The sequence below is a fragment of the Harpia harpyja genome, chromosome 18 (assembly GCF_026419915.1).
Source record: "Harpia harpyja isolate bHarHar1 chromosome 18, bHarHar1 primary haplotype, whole genome shotgun sequence".
NCBI classification, from domain to species: domain Eukaryota; kingdom Metazoa; phylum Chordata; class Aves; order Accipitriformes; family Accipitridae; genus Harpia; species Harpia harpyja.
Genome location: NC_068957.1, coordinates 2,279,114 through 2,292,780, shown reverse-complemented (window position 1 = coordinate 2,292,780; position 13,667 = coordinate 2,279,114). Strand labels below are relative to the sequence as shown.

The window sequence follows — 13,667 nt, the reverse complement described above, 5'->3', positions numbered from 1 at the left end:
ATACAAATGGTGTGTTTTAGGTCGGATAAGGCAGCGACAGATTTTTTTTACAATTGCACTATTAGTGCAATTTGCCTGTCTTGTCCTTTGCTGGATTTGGGCCTGTGAGGCTCTAAAAACTGCACACTTTCATGTCAGCTGAGGTTTGGATGGGGACCGAGCGTGCTGGAAGGCTGTGCGTTTATGGCACAGGAAAAGCACTGGTCTGGCTGCTGGGGAGTTAAAATACAGCAAATGGCACTTCTTTGCATTTATCCAGATTCCAGAAAACAAGGAACTAGTGTGATAGCACAAATACATGGAAAGCAATTCCACTTTAAGACGTGCTAAAATACCTTTGACTCAAAAAAACCCTGCGGCCTGGGCTGCACAGGAGTGATTGATGGTGGAAAAGCTATCAAATGTCCAGGTCAGCCAGTGTCAAATTGACATTAGAACAACCTGGGCAATACGGCTCAACAAAGCTCTGCTCAGACCATTCATCTAGGCAGACCAGCTCTTGCTCAGGATGAAGAAATAGCCAGTGACAAAGGACGTTCTGAGATAGATAATGACAGCAGTGACTTCCACCTCTGTAAATGACTTATTTGTTCAAACCTGCTGCTCTCTTCACACTTCTGCAGTGTTTTGCAGTGAATGTGATACAGTATCAACCCAGCCAATATAAAACCTGCCTTAAAAATCACTGTCTTTAGGAGGAAGAGGTACTTCCTCTTAAGTGGCTGAGCTAAACTATTTCCAAGCATTTCCAGTCTGGATCAATCCAGTCACTAAACCCTTGGATCAAGTACTGCTTTCAGTTACACCTGTAATAAGCCTGTGGTGGATCACTGGGGTTTTTCCAATTTATACCAGTTCAGAAAACAGTCTGGAATGTTTTTGGTTTGGTTTTTTTGTTTGGTTGGTTGGTTGGTTGGTTTTTTTTAAGCCTCAGTTACACAGTTCTAGGGAAAAATCCCACTGATTCAAAGGAGACACTGGGTGGCTGTTGTATAGGTAAGAGGAGCCCTGGCCCTGCTGGCATGGATGATGGCTGTTACTTGTTTGGCATCACCGCCCAGGGCAAACCGTGCTGTGGGCAAGGGCCACCTACTTTCTGATTTCCTGTGAACTTGCAAAGGCTTGAATGCACACATACACACCCTCTGAGTAGCTGCTTCATGAATAAAAGCTTCACAGCTTTTGTAAAAGCGAGCTAAAAAGAGAAGCAAACATACCAATATATCCTCTTAATGCTTCTTCAGATGAAAAAAAGAGACTAAAACTTCTCTTCTGAAGTTAACTTCCACTGACTTCCAGGACCAGCCAGGAAGATACCACTGAGTCTCTTGGAGCCTGAATTCTCAGAGGTTATTTACAAGACAATTTAGTACCATGGTTTATCCTGAAAAACCTAGATCCTAGCAAAAATGTGTGTCTGTTCCCCTTCAGCTGTAGAATGGGTACAAAAGCCAGATAGGCTCTAACTGCATACTTTACAGCTTTCTGCTATTATAGCAACAGGGCAAGAAAGCGCATGTGTACGAAGCCCTGTGTGCGCACAGCCCTCATCTCCGCTCAAAATGCAATTACCAACTCTTCTCCCCAGCTGTGAGCTGCAGAGGTAGGCAGCGGTGACACATGCTTGACAAGATGCCCCAGACCAGAGCACTTTTTCAAGCTCTGATGTTTTCTTTATGAAGCAAGTGCTTCTGCAAGGGTTTAACTTTTTTATATGTGCTCCTAAATGAAAAATAAAAGAACCACAGTGTTCCTGTCTTGAAGTTTTTTTTTTTGTTGCTGCTGTAACCAGTACTGAAAGAAGAGGAAAGTGCTCCATGTCCCTCAGAAAACGCACATGCCACCAGACTGGCTTTGGCTGGTGTGTCGACAGGGAGTTGCTGGAGGAAGGTTTGGAAATGGGCACTGGGGAGGGGGTCTTGGAACGGGGAAACATTTTTGAGCCATTGCTGCTGCCCGGCCCGGCCTGTGGAAAGGGCTGAGCACAGAGACCCTGGCAAACCTGCAAGAGGTAACAAATTACTGTGGCTCTGAAATGAGAAGGTGCAAATCTTCACCAGGATGCATTTTTGCCTTGAGAGAGCTGGAAAAAAAAGGAGGTGAACATTAAAAGCATTTAAGAAATACCATGTCTCTCATTTCCATAGCAAAGGTAAGAGATTCAGACAAATAAACACAGTTTTACAATTTGTACCTGCAGTTTTGGGGAGATCGTATTTGCAGTTAAACAGCTAGCGTCCTTCCCTAGCAGCAAAGGATTGCGAAACCCTCGGTGGACAGTGCTTAGAAACGCTCTCAAAAATGCCAGTTATTCCCGCTGCATCCCCAGCAACATGCAATTCCAGTTTGTTCTTTATAAACCCAGCACAGATGGTGCATTACATGCTTTGGAGGATGCTGACCCGCTACTGTACTTAGTGCAAAGCCTGGTGCTGCTTCTTAGCTACAGAATAACAAGAAAATTTACTGTTTGGAGTAGATTGGGATCTGTAATCCCACACCATCAGTCAGATTGAAAGTCTGATTCCTTAAAAAGCAAAAGCTTGGCTGTAATACCATGGATATATACACAGATAAAACAGAGATGGCTTTGACATACGAAGTCATTCATACAACATTCCTGTCTCCTCACAAACATATCAGCCTAAAAGCTTTACTCATTCTATTACAGTTCCCAAGCGGAGCTGGGGCCTGACTGTGCCCATGGAGGCAGCCAGCTCTACATGGCATTCCCACGTATTTTGCACAGGAACGTGCCCTCAGCCACACAGCTCAGTAGCTGCGCAGGCAGGCGAAGTAGCATGACAGAGCATCAAACCAGGCAGAATCCATGTAGATGTTCATTTTAAGTCATTTCCCTACTAATCATCATTCATTCTGAGACTGAATTCTGTACTTTGACATGTAGGTAGTAAAAGCTTTGGTGCAAAATGGTGGACTTTTAGGCATGCACTTCTGTGAATTTCTGCATCAAGGTCTCAGAGATCAGCTGGTCGCATCTGTCCTGGTGTGCCCCTGCTGCTGCCTCCGAGGGTCAGTTTGGTCTGTTACCCAGAAATACAGCCTAACATACCTAGCACCCCGCAAGACAAATGAATTTTTAACTGGGTTTCTTTGGTTTTTGTTTTTGTTTTATGCAACCACAGCTCACAGTAGCTGGCTGAATGCTGGGTGGCTGGAGAAAGCTAAAAACAAACGAATACTGTCACTAAATGACATACATAAGCTAACTATCAACTACAGGCTGCAGCGGCATTCCTGGCCATGGAGTGCTCTCCTCTCTGCCCACCACCAGGAAAGCAAGCCGGGGTGGGAGCGCGTTGCAGGGGCATGGAGGTTATTTATTGCTTCTGAGTAAGCTTTGGTGGTGCTCTTGCTCCCAACACACATGCTGGGTGATCGGGTTTCTTCCCCATTCCCTCTTTGTCAGGGCTTTTTTTTGGTATGTTACACATCTTGGGCAATGCGTACAGCTCGTACTCTCCCTGACCAAACCCCCCCTTCTTCCCCACAGCTCACATTTGCAAACTTGGAGGGGAGTGCATGAAATTCTGGCAAACAACTTTTTTGGCCTGCAAAGATGGCAGCGTGGGTAGGAGAGATGTTCTTTAATGGGAGGTTTTATATGTAACTGCATTTTGCGTCTGCTTTCCCCAGCAGCATGCTTTGGAAACGGCGCTCTGCCAATCCTCCCAAGCGACTTCAGTTACGCGCCACCAGAGAAACAGGATCATTTGGACAGGTGAACCCTGGCATGGCACCAACGTCCTCTTCATTGCAAGCAATAATGTAAGCAAGAGAAAAAAGCTTGGCTTGGGGTGTTGCTCAAGCAGTAGGCAAATGTGAAGCTGTGATGTTCGAGGGCTGGGTGAGCCTGCTCCTGAACCTGCTCAAACTCTGGCCCTGGAGAAGCCTTCATGCTCGCAGCTTTGCCTCTGTCCTGCCTCCCTCTCTTTCTCCCACAGCAGAGCTGCTTTGATTTTTGCATTTTTTTATTCCCTTGTCTGACTGGTTTCCTACTATGTGTGGGCTGAAGATGGGGTCAGTCCGGGTGCCAGCAAACTGGCTGTCACTCACCCAGACAGGCACCCGCAGGACAGACAGGAAAGAGCAGAAAGTCAGTGTCATTACTGAAAACGCAGCTCTTTCTTTGGCTGCAATTATTTATGGCAACTTGGTACGTGTGCCTCTGTGTTTCTCCACATGACGACAGGCATCGCTCCCGACCGCTGCCGGGTCTGGATGCCATGGTGCGGTAACCCCAGTTCTCCTGGTTGTAACTGTATTTTTGGGCTATCTCGAAATACATGACTCAACTGTCTTACCTGCGAAATGCCGCTGGGTTTCTGGAGAGAGCGCTTTGCCTTTCAGGGTTCCTTCTGTCTGTGGGCACTTGCTCCCTCCCGGTCAAGGGAAAACCAGGGCAGGAACCTGCTCCTCTCCTCGGGTTCAGCCCTCTGCAGCGGAGCAGCGTGTGGACAGGTTCCCTCCCCTCGAAAACCCACCCCCTGCCCTACTTCCACATGCTCTGAAATCCTCCTTACGTTGCTCACAACGTATTTGTGATTAGATGTCTGTTTGGAGAATTCGGCTGTCTTCAAGTTTGGGTTGGAGCTGAGCAAAGTTCAGTAACAGAAAGCATTTTAAAACCATGTTTCGCACAAGACTTGATCCGAGCTCCACTTAGAGCAACCCCAGCCAGCACTTGCAAGGTGGTATTTTGTCAGCGTTGAACCTCCAGTTACTCATTAATCATGTCACTCAGTTCAGATGGAGGACACAAAGCAAGGGGGAGGTGGGATATTTCCAGAACAAACCTATTTTTTGGTTACACAGGAATGTCTTAGTGTCTGCTTTGCTGACAAGCTGGAGCCCCACCCCAGCAATTTGTGCTCAGCCTTTGGGAAAAAGAGTGAGACCGCTCTGAGGAAAATGATTTAAAATGCCTTCAGATGCCTTTTCACTTCTTTTTATTTAATTCCATAAATATTTTCATAAGGCTCAGTGTCTTTACAACACTTTTTTAAACACTTTTTTGTTTTATACACACAACTTTGACACTTGTTTGACAGGGTCAAACAGTCCAATATAAACAAAATAATAAAACTGGCAAGTGCGGATCAGCTGGGTTACCAAAATCCTTTTTTTTTTTTTTTTTTTTTTTTTGCTCTTACTGTTAAAACCCCAAAAGCACTAAAATATCAGTATTTGGCTTCAAACTAGAATTTTAAAAACCTTTTTTTTTTTTTTTTAAATTCTCTGCTACAAGTCCCTGTCGTCATAGTGCCTTTAAACTCCTACAGACTCTTCTTTTCTTCTTAAGGAAAAATAAGCTTGGTGATGCCATGCAGAACTTACAATAGCTACTAAATATACATGTTCCCTGAAATGTAGCTGCAATGAAAAGATGACAGAGCATAAAGAGAACAAAACCAGAAACCCAAAGCACCACAGTGTACTATCAATAACATTGCAACGGATGGCCAGTGACCATCCAGAAACTGAAACAAATTTCAAATATATTTCTCTATGTATTATTTTCTATTTACAACTGTTAGATGCACCTAGGTTGGTTCTTGTTTGATCTTTTTGGAGAGGGTGGGGAGGCGAAAGTCTTGAATTTAGATCCTCTGTTCTAGTGTCTAGGTCAAGGGGTAATGCATGTCATTTACCTAGGGAAGAGGGTATTTTTATTTTTTTATATATATATATAGATTCAGACAGAGAAATACCGTAAACATGTAAGTTTGTTACAACTCTCTTGTTTCTGCATATGGAATGGTAAGTGGGTTCCTCCTGTCTGGCATTGAAATGAAAGTCTGTATCAGATGCTCGGTCAAAATCACCCCAGGCTGATTGCATCTACGCTGCTTCCAGCGCGTTCAGACACATGAGGCAGCCCAACCCTGCTCCCTATTGGGAAAGCCACAGTAGGTAGTGAAAGTGGGACCCAGTGCTGGTTCTTCTTTGTGATAATGCTCCATCTCTTGCAGCACCTTGGCAATTTATGGAGGGGAAGAGCTTTCTTGAATGCCATTGCCTGAGAGCCAGCCCCTCTTCCCTCTGGAACAAACGCCTGCATCTGCTTTGCCTGCCGCCTGGCTTCGGCAAGCACGAGCAATGCTAGTTTGTTTTGGCTTTCCATTTAAGAAAGAAGCTGCGAGTCCAACAAGTGGCCTTGTCAGATCAAGCGAGTCTTGATTTATGATGCAAATAATGGTGTGGCGGTGGTGTTTCTTTTTTCCTAGTGCTGAATATTTAGGAAGCATCTTCTCATAAAAATTATGGATGTCTCATTCTCACTCTCTGAGGCACAAAACAGTAAATGAACAGGCTTAACTAATGTGCTTGTTACTTTTTTTCCCTAAGCAATTAAAAAGGCAAAGGAATAAGTGAAATTTTCATCATGTTGACAACAGTCTGTAATCTCTCTCTTTCTCTCTCTCTCTCTCTGCATCTCTCCAGCCATTCAGAAATAGTAAAACATTTCAGTTAACTTCTGAGAACCCATCTCATTCACTTCTTTAAATACCCATTCTGTTAAAGAAACAAAATAATATTTGCTACATATTCAATATTAAAATCTGACCATAAAAATGCAAAGATACAAAAGAGCATAAAAATAATTTCTGATATAAAATTGGGTTGCTTCCTATTTGGAATTCCCAGTGTTTCGCAGCTGCCTATCACAGAGGGGCCACTCTTCCTCTCCAAAACACTCATCCGGCTTTGCTGTTTATCGATCATTTCTAGATTACTAAAAAGTGCTGACATTATTTTTGTACTTCAATAAAAAATATAGCCACTGCCTTGCAATATGCCCTGAAATAAAACAGGCTCCATCAAAATAATGAAATCACACTCTCTGCTCTTCCCACTCACTTGTATTTCCTAGGGGAGAAAAAAACATGTTGGCCTGGGGTGCTTCTGTGGTGTATCAGATTCAAAAGAAAATGATAAATACCGTGATCAATCACTTCATCCCACATTTTCAAAGGAGCTTGCAGAATAGCTCTGCGAAGTTTTTAAGTTCATCTTCTAAATCTGGTTAAACAGTCTCATTTGCCCTAGGAAAAAAAAAATCATCCTAGTGCACAATGATTTGTTTTACAAGCTTAAACATAAGCTTTCGCGCTTGCAAACAAATGTACTTAAGGCTGAAATTGTAGGAAGTGTCTTTGAAAATAGAGCTATGAATCTCCAGAGGGAGAAAAAGAGAGAGAAAGAGACCTGGAGAGCTTAGCTAATCACTCCAGAGCCCACTGACACTGATACACCTCTGCCCAACCATTGATGCTGTTTAGATTGAACTGATCACCGATTTAGATTAGGTCACGCAATCACGGTCATACGGCTAAACTTCTCAGGTCACATCCCTATCTTTCCTGAAAGGCAGTTCTCAACTCCTCTGCAGCTCGGGTGCATTAAATATCAGGTAAATACTTCCAATTACTTAGGCAATGATCCTTCCGCTAAGGGGTCACTACCGGCAGCTCACGTTCTGCTTGGGAGGTCGGTCCCAAGCGAGGCCGGGGATCTGGTATGCAAGAGAGTAGAGCAGGCAGTGAGTGCAGTCATGGTCCTCACTTTTGGGATCATTGCTCCTGTAAATGGCAATTAGTGGTTCATTAATGCAGTACTGTGCAGGCGTGAGCGTGGCCAACAGGATGGGACCTTAGTTCCTGAAGAAGGAAAACTGGCCATTTGTTGGAGCCTAATAGCCAATTTTCCTCTAGCTGGAATGGAGGGCATGAAGCCGTCAGTTTTTAAGCTTTTATCTTTGCATGGAAAACAAAGATAGGAGTGGGCTTTTCAGAGTCGTGTCTCAGCTTAAAAAGAAAATAAATCAAAGATAATCCCACAGAAATAAAACTAAATGCAAAAGAAATCAAAGCCCCTGATATTCTTTTCTCAGTCTTACTCCGAGTGTGAACAAATCACACTGAATTGAGAAAAAGACAGTGCTTAAAAAACTGCAAAAAATTAACTGAGGAAAACCCATCTCTCACTTCCTAAAGAGCTGATACCCCTTCTGCTTGTTTTCACCTGCCCACAACAAAACAGTTAAAGCCAGAGAAATACTGCGCAGCAGAGCATGGTGCACAAGGGAGCACATCCAGACAGGCACGAGTCAGACCAGAGAATGCAGGACGGGGACGGGGAAAGGGTCGATGCTCTTCGTTGAAATGGTAACTCCAGGGACAGCCAAGGAAGGGACGGAGAGGGAGGGAGAGGGAGCAGAGATCTCCCGGCACTCCAAAAAACAAACAACCCCCCCATAAATAAAATCAAATAAAATATACACCAATGTAGTCCATGAGGAACTTCGATGACGAATTCACACAAGCGAGAAAGCATTCTGGGATGCCAATGATGACTTGAATGAAAATGAAGAAGAAAAGGAAAAAAAAAAGATGTCCGACCAATGGAATAAAATAAAATAGGTCACATGGTTAGAAATCATTGGTGCTTCCTAGTATCTAGTAGCAGATTGCTTCCCAAAAACAACAAAAAAAGTTTTTGGTCCTTCTATATATATACATATATGTATATATATTATTATTTTTAAAATGTTTGTGTGTATATATATATATGTATATATATTTAGTTGCAACAGTGCTTCTCCGAAAAAAGGTCCATCTATAAATATAATTTTATTTATTTTTATTTTTAAATTTTAGTTCTTTTAAGTTAAAATTCTCCATCTCTCTAGGTATTATTTTTTGAATGGTGTTAACCTGCTGAAGTTTTGCCAGAATGGTGCCTGGCTGCGTCTGGGTTCGGTGAACTCGAAGACCTGGGACTGGGATATGCCATCTGTCACCATGTATTGTCCCTGATTTAATGGATCCTGGGGTGGTGGGTAGGCTGGAGGAACCGACTTGGAGTAGCTCACACCTGCATCGATGATTGGGGGGAAAAAGAAACAGATCAGTCAAAGTGCAATTGGGTCAATAGTCTTTCTTCGTCATGCTATCGCTTCTTATCACTTAATAACCAGGGTCCCAAACACCAGGGAGACGTGCTAGAGATGGCAAATCTATGGAGGAACGCAGCAGCTGCCTAAACTTTCAGCTCAGAGGCTACCTACACTAGACCACGAGTTGAAGATTTGGAAAAGATCCATTACTTTGGTACTGGCAGAGTTTTGCCTGCCCTCATGGAAAAGTCCTGCGTGACTTAACGAGGCACAAGCACGGCCAGGCCATATGCAGTATCAATCTGGTCAGACGCAGGCAGACAACCGCATCATTCAGCCCGCTCGCGAATTTAACGCTTGCTGTTGCCAAGCTCGTTTTCACCCTCCCTCCCAGCTACGCTCGGAAAGCGGTTTTGCCCCAACATGCCCCGGTGACCAGCCCTGAGCAGCGTGACCCCGAGGACCACTTGTCACCGGTTCCTGCGCCAGAATGGAGCAGAGCTGCTTTGGAGGAAGCGCTACGCTGCAGGGACCCGCGCTGCTTCAGCGCTATTCTACCTATACAAAGGGCAACTCATTATTTTCTTTAGGAAAGTTTGTAGGACTTTTCCATAGGGTTCGTTTTAAATCTACCAGTCTGGTTTCAGCCAAAAACGGCTGCACACAATGCAGGAAAGGCTGATTCTGCTCAATCCAAACTGGTAGCAATGGATGGACTGGCAAGGCTACGCTTTCAGGTTCTAGACGCATAATTGCCACATACGTGAGTCACAGCTCCTGTGCAGGAACGGGGTGAGGGATGCTGCCCTTACAGCTTTCCCAGGGAAAGGGGGGGCTTCAGCAAGCTGGGACCTACGCAACCTGTTGTAAAGGACGGTGTAGAAAGGGCAGCTCTGGGTGAATGGAGGTGGAACAGAAGGGAGGCAAGTCACCAACCACCGAAGCGTAGACTACAGGGAAGAGTAATATAGCTACTTCTGTATTTCCTTCCCCACAACACCACTGATGAGGGATAATCCCTCCTTCAGCCTCAGGGTAGCGTGATCGGCTGGAAACCACAACTCCAGAGAAGGGCAGGAAGGAGAGAGGAGCAGGGCTCTGAAGCAGGTTGCTGTAAGCTCTGGCCATCTCTGGATCCCCTCTGCTGCATGCAGAACTGCTCTTCCTTCTGCGGGGAGGGCAGCCCCGGCTGCATGACGGGTGGCAGGCTTCGCAAGGGCCATCTCGAGGCCATTGCCTCCCCTGGTTTTAACCGCAGGAGCGAGGCGACTCTACCCAAGTAGATCAGTGTCCTCATCTGGAAAGCGGGATGGCATCACCCACCTACCTCACAGGAGGGTTGTGAAGCTAAATTAATTAATGTTTGTAAAACACTTTGAGATCCTCGGCTGGGAAGGTGCTAGAGAAGGCAAAATACGGTGATTAGCACCCAGGTACCACAGCAACGTGTGTAAAAGAAATGCGACTCTTTGCATTCAGTTAGCGGTTCCTATCCACACACAAACACATGCTTTGTGGGACCAGCGCTGGCTGGCCGGGGCACAGGAAGGCTGCACACAGTCGGGTACTTACAGACAAAGGAAAAAGCCTCACAAAGTGCACTCACGGAGCTCATCAGACAACTTTTATACGTTGCCGCATTATAATTCAGGACCTCTTTTAGATACAAAGCTAAGGCTTTAGTATGGCTTTAGAAAAGAAAATTAATTCGCTTCCCCTTGCTATAGAATTTACCAATCAAGGGTTGTTAAAATCCTCAAAAGGTTCAAACCAAATGGAGATATCATCTTGACTATGTCTAACTGATTCCTCCTTCTTTACAGCAAATACCATCAAATCATGCAGCTCTCTGTCCACTGTAGGGAGTAACCAACATCTTTCCTTACGGTGGACAAAAACCGCTCCGTGATTCATACTTCTTAACCTTTAACAAATTCATCACAGTTAATATTTCAAACTTATTTGAAAAGAACAACCTGGACAGTGTAACCAACTGCAGAGTCTGCTCTGGAGGGCAAACTCTAGCCCTGAACCCATACAAGAGTGTAGACATTCTCTTGGAGGCAACCAGCCCCTTTAGTGCCTTGGCCACTTCTCCCAGCAGACACTGGTGAGGAATTTTAGGATCTGTGGGAAGGTTAGGATCTGGTACAGGTACCTTACATGGCTAGCGTTGGGAAATAGATCTTCTTCTGTCTGGTACGTGGTTTGGATCTTTGACTGACCCAAAGGACCAGGAATTATGTCAACGGCAAATAGTCCTTGTGCCACCAAGATTACTAACGTTCTACAACACAAAAGAGCTGTGAATCTAAAGCTGCTACTAAGGGACATACAGCAATTGTTTCTAGCTTTGGAAGACCTTAAAACCACATTGCTTTAATGACATGGCCCAATGTTTTTTGCATCCTGTGGCTGCACAGTAGCAGTCAGCCTTATGATGCATCTGGTCCGCCATGCTGAGCTGGGCTGAGGTCTTTATTGTCTCTAAACCAATTTGTGAAGGGTAAACTAATGTATTTTAATCATGATACAGAAATGCTAAGAAATCTCCTGCATCAGCAAATTGTTATGCACTTGGAAGGCTGAAGAAGTAGAGAAAAGACAGTCTGGCTGAAGTCCACTGACATTGATGGAGTTACACTGCAAAGAATGTAATCCATAGTCTGTCTTCTCCAAAAGAGAAAAAGGCAGACTCCCCTGGCCAGATCACTAGCAAGCCCCATTCAGTTCTCTCCCCAAATAGCCTTTTTTGGTCCAAACTCCTAAAAAATGTCTATCCTTGCTTGAAACATACCCATGCACACACTGCCACTTCCCTCAGTAAAGAAGCTTAGACCCATATTCTCAAAGTTGTATGCATGGCCCTGCTTGAGGATCTAGGCTATGGGCATTAACATCTAAGCTGGATGAACGTCAAAAGCTCCTGGCTGGTTCTACTTGAATAAGCAGCCGAAGGTTTGCATATTTATCATATTTATCAAATGGCCTCCATGGCCTAAATGATCAAAACTGCAGATCTCAATGGCATGCATAATTACTGTGTGTTTGTGGGCATGCAGATAAAAACATTTGTGCTCTGGCAAGTCAGGCTGATAATTCCGTAAGAATACATTTTCTTGTGAAACTGTGATACAGCACTTTGCAATAGCTTGAGGTGCCCCAAGAATGGCTTTTTTTGTTTTTTGAACATACCCATGTTCTTGACAAGGTGGAACACAGGAATTGGGGGCAGGGAGGGAGATTCACCTAATCTGCACATCTTCAAATCCTGAGAAAGAGCAATTTTGGGAAAAAGTATGACAGGTTGGTTTTTTTCTATTCTGCACTGAAGTGGTTTGCTCCCTTACCAGAATGCGGGGCTGTTGTGCAGAATTGTCTCGAGGGAATTTTTTTTTATATGCAAAGCCATAACTCCACTGCAATTCAACAGAAAGAAATGAGCAAAGCTCTTTTCCAATGCAATTTTGGGCTGCTTGGCGAACAGCATTCATAGCGCAAAGGGAAAGAATCGATAGGTACGTAATGATTTCTAGACACAGCTGCTGCGCTGCCTGTCCAAGGCGTAAGAAAGCAGCTATGCACCAATGACCAGACTTGGAGCTCCTTCTGCTGGTTCATGCATAATTCTGCACTGTAGCAGAATATAAAGGCTGCAGCTGCATAGCAAGATCGTTCAGCAGGGTGGGGGTTGTGGAAATCTGTTCAGAATGAGAAAAAGAAAACTCCAGGGTTTATAATTTGGCTAGACAAAACTGGTAAAGAGAGATGCTGCGCTGTCAGTTGAAATCATGTCTTTTTTTAGTACTGGGCAACGTCACTTGGAATCTTTCGGATTTCTCAGCTCAGAAGAAAACACAAAGATTTAAAACTGTTGCTTTTTTCCCTTCTCGTTCTTTTTTTCAAAGCCTCTCTTCTATTTGAGGTTATAACACAACTTCGGTAGCACTTGAAGATTTAGGAGCATGCTATTAACTCACAAGCAATCCACATGGACACGTGCAGACAGACCCAGTTATAATATAGCAGGACAGCTACATTAACACTGCACCTTTCCAGAGTTAATACAAAACATACACAGAATACACTGAGATTTGCCTATATATAACCATGGAAACTTGCCTTACAAGCTGTTTATTCCATCCTCAGCATCTAAGATTTTAGCTTTTACTTTGACCAGGAGCTATTTCATAGGCTTTTCTTCTACCTAGCTGTCTAGATACCATGCTGTTCATTAGCCAGAGTTGAGTGGGAGACAATAAAATATCAACACCTGCTTTCTCTACTGGCCGAGTGGAGGCTGCTGGTAGGAGAAGAAGCAGTGCTCTGCGCTAAGGAGCCTTTCATGTACCTGTGATCTCAATAGTAGCTGAGCCAACTTGCATCCTTCAGGAGCCATGCTCAAAAATCCCATAAATTCAGTTTCCTTCTGAATATTGTAACCCATACACAACGTGGGGTAGCCGGGAACATACCTCAAGAATGCTAATTGTTGTACGGTTAATTACTCCTGCAATAGCAACAAGTTTAAGTTACAGAAATAAGAAGCAGTAATGGCTGAACAGGTACAGAGCTTTGCCTTTCTTCAGCACATTTCAACAGAGGATCTCAAAGCACTTGACCACTATTCCCTTGGTTGCTCTTTTGTTTAGAGTTGGCAAACTATGCTGTGTCTGATATTAGTTCTGCTCTCTGATTGCAGACCTAGTTTTTACAGCAAGAGGTGTGGATGGCAGCTGTGAACAGG

At 44.2% G+C, this 13,667-nt stretch overlaps 1 protein-coding gene and 1 long non-coding RNA gene across 13 annotated transcripts in view; one reads left to right on the top strand and one right to left on the bottom strand.

Moving 5' to 3' along the window:
* Positions 1 to 13,667, top strand: part of LOC128153874 (uncharacterized) — a 43,906-nt gene that overhangs the window by 17,932 nt on the left and 12,307 nt on the right. For both annotated transcript variants that reach the window (XR_008239126.1, XR_008239127.1), the window contains exon 4: positions 3,661 to 3,789. This is a non-coding gene — a long non-coding RNA (uncharacterized LOC128153874). The remainder of the gene's footprint in view (positions 1 to 3,660; positions 3,790 to 13,667) is intronic.
* The window catches only part of ARHGEF9 (Cdc42 guanine nucleotide exchange factor 9), a 227,929-nt gene continuing 219,198 nt past the window's right edge, over positions 4,937 to 13,667 (bottom strand). For 8 of the 11 annotated variants that reach the window (XM_052813731.1, XM_052813741.1, XM_052813737.1 and 5 more), the window contains one exon: positions 8,650 to 8,898. In XM_052813731.1, the coding sequence (XP_052669691.1) occupies positions 8,717 to 8,898 (182 nt within the window). In that variant the 3' untranslated portion in view covers positions 8,650 to 8,716. Of the gene's footprint in view, positions 6,307 to 8,649; positions 10,320 to 13,667 lie in introns of those variants that run through there. The other 3 variants (XM_052813732.1, XM_052813733.1, XM_052813735.1) reach the window with 3 other exon arrangements.